Consider the following 14,042-nt stretch of genomic DNA (forward strand, 5'->3'; position numbering starts at 1 on the left):
TGCAGAGCGTCGGGTCGGCGCGGTCCCCGAGTCTCCAATTACAAATCCAGAACCCGTTCACGGAAGCGACGGGTCCGGACGAGGCGGATGATGAAAGCATGCCGACGGTAAGCCCGCGGTCAAGCCAAGGGCGCGTTGCGGCAGCGCCAGCGCTTCCCCAGCCTCCCAGATACAAGGGTGTAACCATGCAAGACCGGAGGGGCTTCATGAAGGCATACGAAACGTATCTCGCAGCAGTTAATGCCCTGCAGACCCAATGGACTGGCGCGTTTGCAATGCCAGTGCGTGCGTGTATTGAGAGCGGCACGAAGCGGCTTATCGCTCGTTGGACCTTCGGGAAGGCCCCCGAACAGATCACGGAAGACGAGTGGATCCAATACTTCAAACAAGCGGATGTGGGCTCGATCGTCGACTATGCCACGGTGGACGGCGGCCATGACTAAGCTGAAGTTGGACACGTCGGTGCCCGAGCCGGAGAGCCGCATGATGCGCCTCCAGGGCCGACATGACCACGATCCTTGAGCGGCTTTCAATTTTAACCGACGTGGCGTTCGCCACGAGCAGCGCCGGATCGTCAAGTACATGGTGGCCGCACTGCAGCCCCAAGGATTCAAGGCGGTGATCACGACAAAGCTCAGTCTCCACGAGCACAAGACGTTGCGCTCGGAGGTCGTGCCCTTCTGCCAGTGGGTGACCCAGCTCATGAAGGAGTTCATGACGTGGGAACACGCAATGCAAGGTTCTGGTGGTCACAGTGGCGGCACATCCGGAGGACCAAATGGTGGACGGTCCAGTGGTCGAGGCTGTGGCCGGGGCCACAACGCCAGTGATCGTGGTGGAAATGGCCGTCACGGCAGCCAAGGCAGTGGTGCTGCCGCTGCTAATGGTGTCGCTGGTAGCGTCGGTGGCCAGACACCCCCAACAGGAAGAGGATCAACGTCTGTCGGAGGTGACAGGCCGCAACGACGAGGAGCCGGTGCGTGTCTCAAATGCGGAAGCGACGCTCATCAAGTTCGGGGCTGCCCGAAGGCGTCACCTGAGGAGGCCTCTGAGCTGTTGCGAAAGCTGTTCTCTTCGACTGAAGGCGCCAAGATGCATCGCATCAAGGAAACGCCTGTCCGGACAAAGCGTAGTGAGAGTGAAGACACAGGGCACTGTCGAGGCTCAGGTCGATGGCCTGAGAATCGCAGCAGTTCTTCTCGACAGCGGGGCGGACGTGTCGCTGGTAACCAGTGGAGTAATCAACGCGCTTGGTCTTCGAGGAGCCTCGCCTCAGATTGAATCCATCCAAGCCCGCGACCTATTGCCCGTCGGTGGCCGTCGTGTTACCGCGTCACGAGCTGTCAAGTTTGCTGAGGTGTTGCTCAGCACCACGGCCGGGCCGCTCATGCTTAGGAATTTACTATGTTGGATTGAAGAAGGGAACCAAGAGCTCGAGTTGACGGTCAGTCGGCCGGTTATGCAGACGCTCGGCTACTCGACGGATACTCTATTGGCTAACGCGAGGAATGTGCAGCCTGAGTGGGAACTCGAGGGGGTTGTCTCAAAAATGGAGACGAGAGCTGACGTGGAGCCATCGGCGCTGCAGCGTATGAGCCGAGTGCAGTTGGCCGCGCGGGATCCCGTGGTTGAGACGCAGGCTGACGATGATGTCGACCGGTACGAGTCGCGAACGGCGTTCCGGATATGAAGCTGTCGGCGTTACAGGCCGTCATTGACCAACTCGAAGAGTCGCAGCGACTTGCGGCCACGTCTGGCTTATCAGCACCGGGACAGATAAAGCTTAGGGCAATCTTGGCCGTGCGCGCAGACAACTTTCGACTGGCGTTCGGCTACGATCCTCCCGTGAAGGTCGCGCCATTGCAAGTGCGCTTGAAGCCCAATGCTAAGCCGGTTAAGTGCCAACCTCGTCGATATTCGCCGAATGATCGGCTGTTCCTCGACCGTCACACGTCCACGCTGGAGGAAGCTGGCGTTATCTACATGAACCATCGATCCGTGTGGTGCTCGGCGCCGAGAATCGTGCGTAAAAAGGAGCAGGACATCGACCCAAATGCTGATCCAAGAATGACCGTTGATACTCGGGCGGCGAACGACCAAACGGAGCCGATGCCCTGGCCAATGCCGGTCCTGGAGGTGGTTGTGGGTGAGCTGGAAGGATACGGGTTCTTCTTCTTGCTCGACTGGTTTCGTGGATACTGGCAGCTCCCGCTGCACGAGGCCTCACAGGAACTGTACTCATTTGTAACGCACCGCGGCGTGTATACACCCAGACGCGTGCCCATGGGGGCAACAGATGCAGTGGCGTATTGCCAGTGGGTCGTCGAAGAGATATTCGGCTATCTCCTCGGTAAGGGAATACTCGCCTGGCTCGATCACATCTTAGGCTACGCCAAGACCGAGGACGACTTGCTCGTGCTGTTGGATAAGGTATTAGGGCGGTGTGAACACTTCGGATTGAAGCTGCATGCGAAGAAGTGCCGGTTCTTCACGAAGTAAGCCAAGTGGTGCGGCAAGCTGTTTTCGGCAGATGGTGTGCGCCACTGCCCAGAACGGGTACAGGGACTGGTCGACATGCAAGCACCAACGACGGCTGGCGACCTGCAGCAGTTCTTATGTGCGGTGAATTGGATGCGTCAGGGCATTCCCGAATATAACCGCCTGACGGCGCGGCTGTCAGCGGTCCTGGAGCGCGCTATGGCTGTGGCTGGATCCCGCAAGAAGGCGAAGTTGTCGAAGCTCCTGTTGGCCGACGTCGGGTGGTGTGACGAAGATGTAGCTGCCCTCACAACGGTCCGGCAGGCGCTGCTCAAGATGGTGCCGTTGGCTCACCCGCGCGCGAAGGCCGAGGTGTGTCTCTACACGGACGCGAGTCACGATTACTGGGGGGGCGGTGGCTACCCAGCTGGAGCCGGAGGAGCTCCAGCTACCGCTTGCAGAACAGAATCACCGTCCGCTCGCGTTCCTGAGGCGGCCGATTCGTAGGCGCAGCTAGTCGCTGGCCGACAATTGAGAAGGAAGCGTTCGCGATTGTTGAGGCAACCCGGCGCCTAGAGTATTTGCTGATGAGACCAGGAGGATTTCATCTCTATACCGACCATCGTAATTTGGTGCATATCTTCAACCCTTTGGGTACGGATGGAGCAATGGCGCGGTATCAAGCGGACAAACTCCAGCGATGGGCTCTGTCCCTAATGTCATTCAAGTACGTAATCGAGCATGTCCCGGGCGAGGTGAATGCCTGGGGCGACCTTCTCAGTCGATGGGGCGCGGGACCTTCATCCAGGGACGCCCGAGGCGCAATGCGAGTGTCGCGACTAGCGGTCGTTGACCGCGTCTCGCCGTTGGAAGCACCTGAGTTCGTGTGGCCGATCGAGGCCGAAATTAAACGCGTTCAAGATGCAGCGTGCGCGGCGGGCGGGTTGCCAGCGAATCTGACGTTCAACGAGGAACGCCAAGTTGTCGTCGACCCAGACGGTCGTCTGTGGATCTCTGATGATGCTGTTGAGTTGCAACAGCGTCTGTGTGTAGTGGCACACGCAGGCGCAAGTGGTCATCGTGGCGCGACCACCACAGCTAAGTCGTTGTCGGATCTCTTCGCTTGGACGACGAGAGCTCAAGATGTGGCGTCCTTTGTTAATGGCTGTTTGCATTGCATGACCACAGTCACTGGGAAGATCCCTCGTCCGTATGGTGAGACCCTACGTGCAACAAAGCCGAACGAGTTGCTTCATTTCGATTTTCTATCCATGGTCGAGGCGGTCGGCGGAGTCAAGTATGTATTAGTACTGAAGGACGGCATGTCCGGGCTCGTGGAACTCGTGGCATGCGTCGCAGCCACGAGTGACCAAGTCTACGAAAGCTTAATGGATTGGTTCAAGCGGTTCGGCGTTGTCTCGCAGTGGGTTTCCGATCAGGGACCCCATTTCAAGAACCAAGTGGTGGAGCGGCTCCAGCGTGCTCTGGGCGCTCAGCATCACTTCACGACGGCGTACACCCCCTGGGCCAATGGCACCGTGGAGGTGGTAAGCCGAGAGGTCCTCCGCTGCGTGAAGGCGTTAGCAAGTGAAAGGAAGCTCCTAGTAATCGATTGGCCAAGTCTGCTTCCGGTGGTGCAGGCGGCCTTAAATGGGATGCCGGCGGACCGTCTAGGCGGTGTCTGCCCGCTCACGGCGTTCACAGCGCTACCTGGGGGTTCCCAGCTCCGCGGTATCCTCCACCCTCGTGAAGCTATTGAAGCGAGCTTAGAATGGGTCGACGCTGAGCTCAAGAAGTACATCGAAGGTGTCCGAGATTCACTCGACGGAATGCACCACGAGCTGACGAGTGCCTGCGAGAAGCGGCGGCGTGCGGCGCGGCAGCGTCATGCTAAGAAGAAAAGAGTGAAACTCCAACGTTTCAGCGTCGGTGACTACGTGTTGGCAGCAACGACGACTGGAACCAGCGGCAACAAACTTTCGCGGATCTGGCGTGGACCGAAACGAATCGTCCACGCCATCAACGACTACACCTTTGAGGTGCAGGATTTGGTTGCACCGTTTACTGTTACGTTACGTCACGCCTCGCGCCTACAGCTGTATCGAGAATCTTAACGTGGCGCAGTCGAAGACATGATTGAACAAGCGATCCATGGCGAAGGTGGGCACTTGGTGGACGCGTTACTTTCCTGCCGCCTCAGCCCGGCGACCCACAGATGGGAGGTCCAAGTCAAATGGATCGGTCTCGATGAAATCGAGGCCTCATGGGAACCTGCCGAGACCATCAAGCACGATGTGCCTGTGCTGTTCCAAAAGTTTGTTGATGCTGTGCCTCAAGATCGGGCTCGTGCTAGCATGGCGACGGCGCTTAGCCTGGTCGCGCCACCGGCACCAGTCGTTCCCCGACGCCTTCCACGTGGAAGGCGTCCCGGCAGACCATGATCACCAGACGCACTGATGCACCCACACACGACGCGAGGGGGGAAGTGATCTGGCTGTATACAGTGCCAGTGCATGTACACTGTATACTCTAGGTGCTGGTTGTTCTGGACACTTCCGGAGTCCTGGTCGGACGCCTGCCGTGTATAGGCGGCGACGCTGTCGTCACTTGAAGTAGAGAAGTCCCTCGTAGCGGGAACGGGCCCCAGGCGTTGTGTGAGGCCCAGCAGTAGCTAAAGGTTTGTGAATTCAGTTTGATTTTTGCTTTCTGTTGTTCAGACGGCATTCGATCCGGTGAGGAAAGATCACAGTATACTTAAAGTGTACGTACTTGTCAATTTGTTCTATGTAATGCCTACGAGGATTTATACTGTAGTTCCCATGTGTTCCTCATTGACACATTACTGTAAGCTACTGGAGTCCTGTAAATACGCGATCACAAGAGAGATATTGGCTGTATGGTATCGTACGCATCTGCTGCCCACAGCTGAAGTCTGTTCGAACAACATTCAGGCGGATTAAATTACTTCGGTTAGTCGTAACTTACAGTGATGTTACCCTTGGTCGCAACAAACAACATTCACCTGGGTAACATCGCTGATACATAGGACATTTAGTTATACATTACCATTCATCTTAATTAAAGTATGTTTCTGTTACTGATACAAGCTGAAATGACAGGTTATGCACATTTAGAGAAGATAGCCTACTTTATGGGGTACGACAATTCAATGTAGATCTTATATAACAGGCGTATGACGTGCTGAAGGGGAGTTTGGGGCATAAGAAGTTTGGGTCGAGAGAACATTATGTCCAAAAAATGTCCTTGCAAAAATACCGATACCCCAGACCCTAAAATTAAAAAAATCGTATCCACTTTACTGCGGCTATTAATACTAAAAGTCTGAGATTCTTCATATAGAAGTGGTGGATGCCCAACGACTTGAGCAAGCGTATTCATGCGTCGGCTGTCTGCAGGTGTCGTGGACAGAAGGGAGCAGCTACCGAGTGTACTCAACGGTGAAGAGCAAAACTCAAAGTCTCTCTCAGCAAAATCAGCGCGTTCGGCTGTCGCAAGTGGGATCTCTGGTCGAAAGAAACCTCGAGCCAATGGCAATCGACGAGTGTCGAGCGCGTCCACGACAGCAGTGATAGAAGAGGAGAAATCTCCTTCAAACACAGCAATACGCCTTAGAGCTCTGGCCCTTGCTGTTCGTGCGAGACAGTCACTAGGAATTCAGAGACCTGCAGAAAGGAAATATCTGCTTCAAGCGAGTGAGTCTGGATTAGAGGAATCTGGTGTAGATTTACTCATGGAAGGGATCCAAACCAAACTCAAGGATGATGTACCCAGTGAAAATCTTGCTAAAACGGTTAGCAACAATCTCTCAAATCTCGACCAAGAACTCGAGTCACTAAATCGTATCGATATTGGCGCTTCGTCAGTGCCACAAACCAGGAAGCCTTCTTTGCGTCCAGGTTTCAAGAGTGCCAGTACCATTTCCAAAGCCTCTTTCCAGCAAATCAACTCCATCCGAGGCGATGCCAGCTCCACCATCAGACCGTACGAAGTCAAACCGCGTGACGTGGCGGTGATCTCCAGTCCAATCCACAATTTAGACGCAAGACTCACATGTGCATATTCCCTCTACAAACTCTCGTGTCAATCCGGCTGCGAAATTGCTATCATTGAAGGTGGAGCGATCGCACAAATTGCTGATTTTAGTGACGCAGATGACCCGAAGTTACTGCGATATGCAGCCTCTGTTCTCGTCAACATTACCACCGATTTATTAGTTCTGGAAGATTTCACGGCCAAAGACGGCGTAGCTACACTACTGGAGCTAAGCTGGGTACCGCTGGTCGACGTAAAAGTTGCTTGCATCACAGCACTTTGTCGATTGTCACAGAACCGAGCCCGAGCCGCGCTATTAGTTCGTCATCAGGCGATCACCGAGATCATGGCAATGCTTATTACCCCGCACATCCCTCTGCAACAACTAGCAGTGACTTGTGTTGTGAACCTCATTTTCCATGGCCATATCTTTCCAGACCGGGTATTCCTGGGGGACCCGCATGCAGTTCAAAGTCCGCTTGGACTCTTGAATGTCGTGAGTCAGCTGTCCGCTTCGCCTTCCACCTCTCAGTTTGCGATTGAAACTCTGTTCAACCTCTCACTGTACCGAGCCAGTTGCTTGAGTGCGCTACGTGCAGGAGGAGCTGAGATTCTGTACACTGTAGTCAGTCAACTCTGCAAGCTCGTGGATGGCAACACTGGTGGGGCTAGCTCCAGATTTATGTACAATACCGGCGTTCAAGCACCTGGGTGGACTTCTGATCTAGGCGTTTGTATGAAGTTGCTGGGCTTGGCAGCCGAGACACTAGCTAATTTTTCAGCGTTTGTGGAGTATCACAATGCTGTTGGATCTCATGGAATTAAGTCGCTGAGTTTGATGCTGTCTGGCGCTTTGCGCGACGTGGGGAACCTGAACACTAGTGTCACAAACGTGGACAGATTCCGCTGCACGACGGTGTCGTGTTCGAGAGCATTGGTCAATTTCTCGAGTAACGCTGAGCTACGACGACAAAACTTCGCTCCCGAGTTGATATACCTGGCTACGAAGCTGGCGTTAATGGACCATCAGCGATATGTGGCGCCGCAAGACGCTCGAGTATTGCTGCGTAATGCCGTGCGCTCATTGTGCAACTTAAGCTTCGAAGCGACCTGTCGATCCGTTATTATCCCGATCCCGTACGTGCTTACAATGCTCAACGCCCTAATTGTCCTCCCCGTTGTGGTTGCTGAAGGAATATATGACGACCTCGTTTCCGTATCCCGAAGCAACATGTCGAACGAGGAGGTTGTGACGAGAGAAGCGTCGACTCCGTCGCTCGGTGGGATCATGTTGCAGAATCTGTCGGATGCTGATCCAGTTTGGTACTTAACCTCGTCTTACGCAACGACATTTCCGTGGACCGCAGAAATGTCGGAAGATGTGAAGGAAGACGCGCTTGTTACGCTACTAAGCCTCGCACAAGAGGCGGCGTGTGGTAATGAGTTACTTCGAACGTTAGATGGGAAACTCTTAGCAGCAGCAGCAGAAGACACGGGGCACTCGAGAAGACTCCGGTATATTTACGCATTGGTAATTTCAAATCTCCTATTCGACAAATATCTACAGCAAGTTGTGTACGGAGACCAAGTGATTCGTGCGTTAATCAATGGCTTCAATTTTTTCGAGCCTTCCGTGGCCAACGGTGGTGCCAAGATATCTGCTTTACAAATGCCAAGTAGTTTGCTGAATACGGAGAAGGAGCAGTACCAGGCGTTGAATTTAGCATTTGACGACGATCGAGAACGATTCCTGGCTTCAATTTTCCACGTCGCCAATGAACTCATGGACAGTACGAATATCGAACTCGTGGTGGCGCTCGTACTTCCTTGCTTGCGAACATATATGGACCTGACAACGTCGATACTCTCGAGCGCTTCTACATCACATCCACAGCGTCTACAGCTACAACGACAGCTACCGATTGTGTGTTACGCCTCTGCGGCTTTATTTGCGTTGACGCGAGCTGCAACGCAACACCGCGTCACTCACAAGCACTTTATCCAGTCGGACGAGGTCGAAGCGATGCTCATTGCAGTTTCCGCACTACCGTCCGGGTCTGGAGACTCCATTACAACAGGAAGTGTCAGTCAGGCTTTCTGTGCTGCTACGCTGTATCACTTGTGTGCGTCTAACTCCGCCAACCAGCGCATCCTTCGAGGGCTGATTAACTGCTGCAACTCCATCGAGGAATGCCAAGCTCTACTGGCCTGTTCAGCTGCCTTTGCCATCACTTCATTTACGGCTGAAGGATGTCAGCAACTTGTGGAGTGTGAACACTTGGCAAGAGCATTCAATCGCCTGGGACGATCCAGTCACGTCGAGTGTCAGCAGTATGCAGCTATTGCCGCTTGCAATGTATCGACAGTGGCGTGTGTCTGGTCCTCTGCCGAACTCAAGGACTTTATCGTGGTAGCTTTACTACGGGCGAACTCCATCCAGACCAAGCAGATCCACGCCAAGACGCTGTCGAACTTACTGTCGCATGGGGATTCGAGAGCTAAAGTCGTCGACGATGGAGTTCTGTACGCCCTTATGAAGCTATCTCAGGTGATATTGGCAGGCTCGACTGTAGCAGAGGACCGCCGTGGTTCCACTGTACTGGGAACGGCGGTGGCATCATCAACTGATGAAGTATTTAGCATTGGATTACGCGCACTTTTCAACTTATCGTGTGACCACCAGTATCATTCCAAGCTCCTCTCGAACGGGATCATGGCGTATCTGTCAGCTGCAGTGGAACACCAGCAACAGACGTCCTTTTCCGGAGGTAAGAACAAGGCTTCTGGGACGTCTTTCTTGTTCAAAGACGACTTGAAACCGCACAAACAACCGCAGAGACAGTGTGTAGCTGGGCATCTGAACGTGGAGAGTAGACGGCTGGCACTTACCATCATTTGCAACTTGACGAGCTACGAAGGAAACCACAAGGAGCTCATTCGAGCACAAGTGACTGAGATCATTTGCAGCTACGCAGATGCAGACATCGAGTCGCGCGTGTCAGCTGCCATGGCTCTGAGGAACTTGAGCTGCTGTCAGCCGTGGGTCGAGATGCTTTGTGAGCGCAAGATACTGCAGCTGCTCATTTTCTGCATGGAATGCGAGCACCCAGCAGCTCGTCAATTCGCAGTCGAGGCGCTTGCGAATTGCTCGTTAGTGATCGATTCTCTGCACCTTTTTGGAGAAATGCAGGTCATACGAGCGGTGATAGTGCTGCTTGACGCTACAGCTAACGAAGGGGAGACTGCGCCATCGGTAGCCATTTCGTGGGAACTGACAAGCTCGGAATTGGTCGAACATGGGCACACAGGGGCGAGCACTTATATGGCTGCTCTGAGATGTTTGCATAGTATTTCACACGATGACGCTCTAGCGTTGCTAGTGATGGAAGAGAGAGCGATCTTACGGTTACTTCCGCTTCTAGAGTATCGAGCGATGGGTTCTGATGTTGAGGCCTGTGAATTAACCGCTAGTTTAATGCATACGCTCGCTACGAAGCCACGATGTGCCGAGGCTCTACTTCGACAACGCACTGTGAGCCTATGCTCGCTGCTCCATCGCCGTCATGCTACGAGTACAGTGATAGCACGCGAATGTGTCCACGTTCTGATGCTGCTATCTGCCCACCAGCCTATTCAACTGCAACTCAGTGAAACCCAAGCTGTCCATGTTGTTGTCAGTATTTGTGGAGGTAATAATGTATCGAGAAAGTTGAGTCTTCGGGAGTGTGGCGCAGTCACTATCCGAAATCTCACGCTCAGCGTCACTGAGCACCAGATGCTGTTTTATGACAAGCGCGAGGACCAAAGTGACGGGGCTTCAAATCAAGTTAAAGAGGTACAGGCAGGAGATGCCAATGGATACGACCGCGATGCGCCCGTGAGTCTGATGCTAGAACGACACATGTTGCACGGGATTAAGTATTTCCAAGATGAGATCAAGTCTGGCCAAGCCAGTGAGCGGATTCTGATGGAAGCGAGCGCTGCTATCGCGAATTTGAGTACCATCAAAGTGCTCCGTGTGGCGATGGTGCGTTTGGGTGTGGTCTCAACGCTGCTGGAAGTGTTGGCTCGTGTCAAGACTAAAGAACAGAGCACGATACGCTCTAGATCAAAGCTGCGACCTATAGCCTCGAGTTACGCTCTGCTGGGAAGAATCTGCGCTGCTACGTTGCATCGCTTAGTGGTGGAAGAAGAGGCCACCGTCGACGCACGTAGTCAATTAGTCCCCAGTCTATTATCCACACTCCGACAAACCGATGAAGATCTACAACAAGTACGCTACGAGTGCGAGAAGATTTCAATTTTTGAGCCTGTTGGTGAAGCAATAACACCCGCAATTCGACGCTTTTCTCGTCGTATCAGCACTCTAGAGCAGGTTCACGGTGAAGAGACGACCCTCCTGTCTGGAGGGGCTGCAAAATGTGTGCGGTATACGCTGCAAGAACAAAAGTGGATGGTGTACGTACTCAAAACTATCCTCTCATCTCAGTCAATGGTCCCGCAACTTGAGAAGAAGCAAATGCGGACGCTAGGGCTCCCAAATCTCTGCTTTCAAGACCTCACGTGTACGTCGGCAACTGGAGCGTCTATACCCGCCGCGATTAATGGCAGCAGCAGCAGCAGAAGCACATGCTCGAACCCTCACAGTGAAGCTGACAATGGAGAGGAGGAACCTGATAGTCAGGGATATCTACTTCCAGTCAACACGGAGAAGCACGTCATCAGACGAATCAACGGATCCGATGAGATCGTTTCCAGCTCGATTGCTTCCACACTGCCACGCGCGAAAAGTGCAAGTGCTGGAAGTACGAGGCCGAGTGTTTCTGGAGTTAGTACTGCAAGAGGTAACAGTGCAAGTCCCATTCAAACACCGGTTATTGATCAACATGGTCATGCCAGGAAGTTTAATCGACAGATGCAGCTCCTAAGAAGAAACAATCGTCGCGAGGCAAGCAACTTGCCGCCGGTCTAGAAGTGTTTTATTTATTTTTTTGTATTTTGTGATAGGCAAGTAAACTTCTGGGTATGAAAATCGACAGTCGAGCGCCAATACGATGCTGTTGCAGGTTTTTGCTGTAGCTTCTACATGTACCACGATACGTTGTAGCTGTTTTCAAAGGGGCTGGTAGTTTTGGCGCCCGTGTCGCGAAGGGTCTGCGAGCGAAAAGTTCCTCCAACTATGGATAACTGTGATATCGTTCACTGGTTGTTTGCGCGGTTGAGCTTTACAGCTGCATCCCTGAGCTTGTCAAAAAGTTGGTACTCAGGAGATAGAGCGGGCTATTGCGGTCCATAGACTTCCACTGATTCTTTTCCTTGTCGAGTCTTAGCCATTCCTTGACCTGGCCATGAGTGATGCCTTCCTTCTGCAAATTTCTCACAGCATCGTCCAGGTTTTCGGAGCGGGCTTGAGTTCTTACAAATTCCACAAGCTTCTTGGTCTTCGCTTTCTCTGCAGCTGCGACTTCCTTTCTCTTAAGCCACGTCAACACTTTGTTGGCTGGCCCAATCAGCTTGGCGCGCAGGGTGTCGATCGCTCCTCTCTCTTCGTCGTCCGAGACGGCCATCTCGCTTGTTTGAAGCTTTCTTCGATTGTTGATAATAACCTTAATGTCATCGAGCGAAGCCACCGGGGATACGTGTGCTTGTTGTTTGATAGTGTCACTCATGACAACGTCGCTGCAAGCGAAAAGGACGAGGGTCAGAAGCAGGGCATGATTAACTCGTATCGTTGGCTAGCGGGCTATTGTTCGACTTGGTGTGGGCTTGGGGGGGAAATTGTCAAGTGAAGGTAACCTCACGAGTCAAAAGCGCTTGGAATGCAATTGCACCGAGTGAGTAGTACTCAGTGAGTACTACTCATTGAGTACAAGTATCAGTGATACTGCAGATCAACGTCAGTACTGTACTAGGTATCACCATCGCTCACAATCGTACAATGAGTATTACAGTGTACGTACAAGTTTGTAGACTCCGGGATCCGATATTTTATTCCTGCCACCGGGTATAGCGGAAAGACTCGTTTTGTTTATAGTAAAATACACCTTACGCTTAATACGTGCGCTGTGCTTTTCGTTTTGTGGCCTATGGTGTAAAACTGCGGTGCGTGTTACAGGAGATCGATGTTGATTTTGCTGAACAGAAAATCCTCTTTGTAGTGATACCGTCGGGGAGCCATTTTATCAGAATCACAATCCAAAGCTGTACGAAGCATCGTTTTTTTTGTACAATTGGACTATGCCACGACTGCGAAGCAGTATCGATACGGCGTAAGCGTACGCCAAGCCCTTATATAAAGCGTAAGCTCTCAGATTTTATACATACCCGCAGTCGTCTTTGTAATCTGCTGGAAGCACACGGGTTCTATGGAGTTCCATAATTGGACATTATCACCTATGTGCTTGCCGTGAAGGTGTCGCACTTGCACACAAAATACTTAATATCCAGAGAGGAGCTGTTAAACACGCCAGAGGAGATAGTCGCAAACGAACCCATTCAATTAGGTACTGGGAGAAGCATGTGTTTGCTAAACGTATTCACCCTTTCTATAGTAATATTTGTTTACTAAGAACAATCTGGAATTGTGACTGTGCGGGAGCACTCCAACCTCCTAGAGGAATCACTTTTTGGGAGAGGAATGTCTATACTGTAAAGCGTCCCCATGTTTTTGCTGTATTAGTCCCTTTTTTAGTCATGTTAAGCACCAGCTTAAGTGCAGCATGTATACACGTTTGTACTTCTACTCTATAATACTGAATTATGTCATTATACCGGTTCTCAAATATATGCATGGTACAACACTAAGGAATACCTGTAGATAGAAAAAATTAAGGTTATTTTTGGCTTTGTCACAATGATCGCGATTCAAACAAGGTGACGAAGTGCATGTATCGTACTTCGAAGTATAAAAAAATACTATTAGCACGTACCAGTACTTCAAAGTATTAATATTTACATTGCCTTGAAATAACGGGGACGGATCAGGGGTCCTCAGACTTTGAGCGACTCAAGTTGAGTCACAGTGTGAAGGATTATCGTAATCATATTTATGTGGCTCTTGTAAAGAACGAACGGATCAGATCATCAATCTTAGAATGATCAAATTAAGGGAGTGATAGCATCCGCACGCAGTTTTACAACCGGTACAGTACACAACTGGACACAAATACAGCCACCTCTTTAAGTGTCTCTGCTACTTACGCTAAATTAACCGACGCCTACTTATATGCGAGTCGGTTGCGCGCTTATCAGGTCGATATCGGGAGAAACTAAGGAGCGCCCAACTAAGGAGCGCCCAAACATAAATGGAGCACCATATGCAGATTGCAAGATGTGCTTCAAGATCTTATTACTTCTTCAGAGGATATATTTAAAAGAAGAACTTCACTTAATCTACAAATGCATAAAGCCTCCTTCCATCGGCTTGTTCAGAATAATAAATTCAACACCAACCACATCACACGTTAGACACAAATGCCGCAAGACTAATATCGACCCGCCCCCTGAAGCTG

General features: G+C 51.8%; 1 protein-coding gene across 1 annotated transcript; it reads left to right on the forward strand.

Moving 5' to 3' along the window:
• Positions 1-6,229: 6,229 nt before the first annotated feature.
• Positions 6,230-11,503, forward strand: PITG_15178 (uncharacterized protein; the record flags this gene model as incomplete). Its single annotated transcript, XM_002898606.1, has 10 exons — positions 6,230-6,269; positions 6,456-7,699; positions 7,829-8,119; positions 8,228-8,566; positions 8,624-9,054; positions 9,172-9,265; positions 9,368-9,795; positions 9,847-10,847; positions 10,974-11,327; positions 11,376-11,503. 10 exons carry the CDS (start codon positions 6,230-6,232, stop codon positions 11,501-11,503), a joined length of 4,350 nt encoding a protein of 1,449 aa, XP_002898652.1.
• Between the last annotated feature and the right edge of the window lie 2,539 nt (positions 11,504-14,042).

Source organism: Phytophthora infestans, genomic scaffold (genome assembly GCF_000142945.1).
Source record: "Phytophthora infestans T30-4 supercont1.35 genomic scaffold, whole genome shotgun sequence".
NCBI classification, from domain to species: Eukaryota; Oomycota; class Peronosporomycetes; order Peronosporales; family Peronosporaceae; genus Phytophthora; species Phytophthora infestans.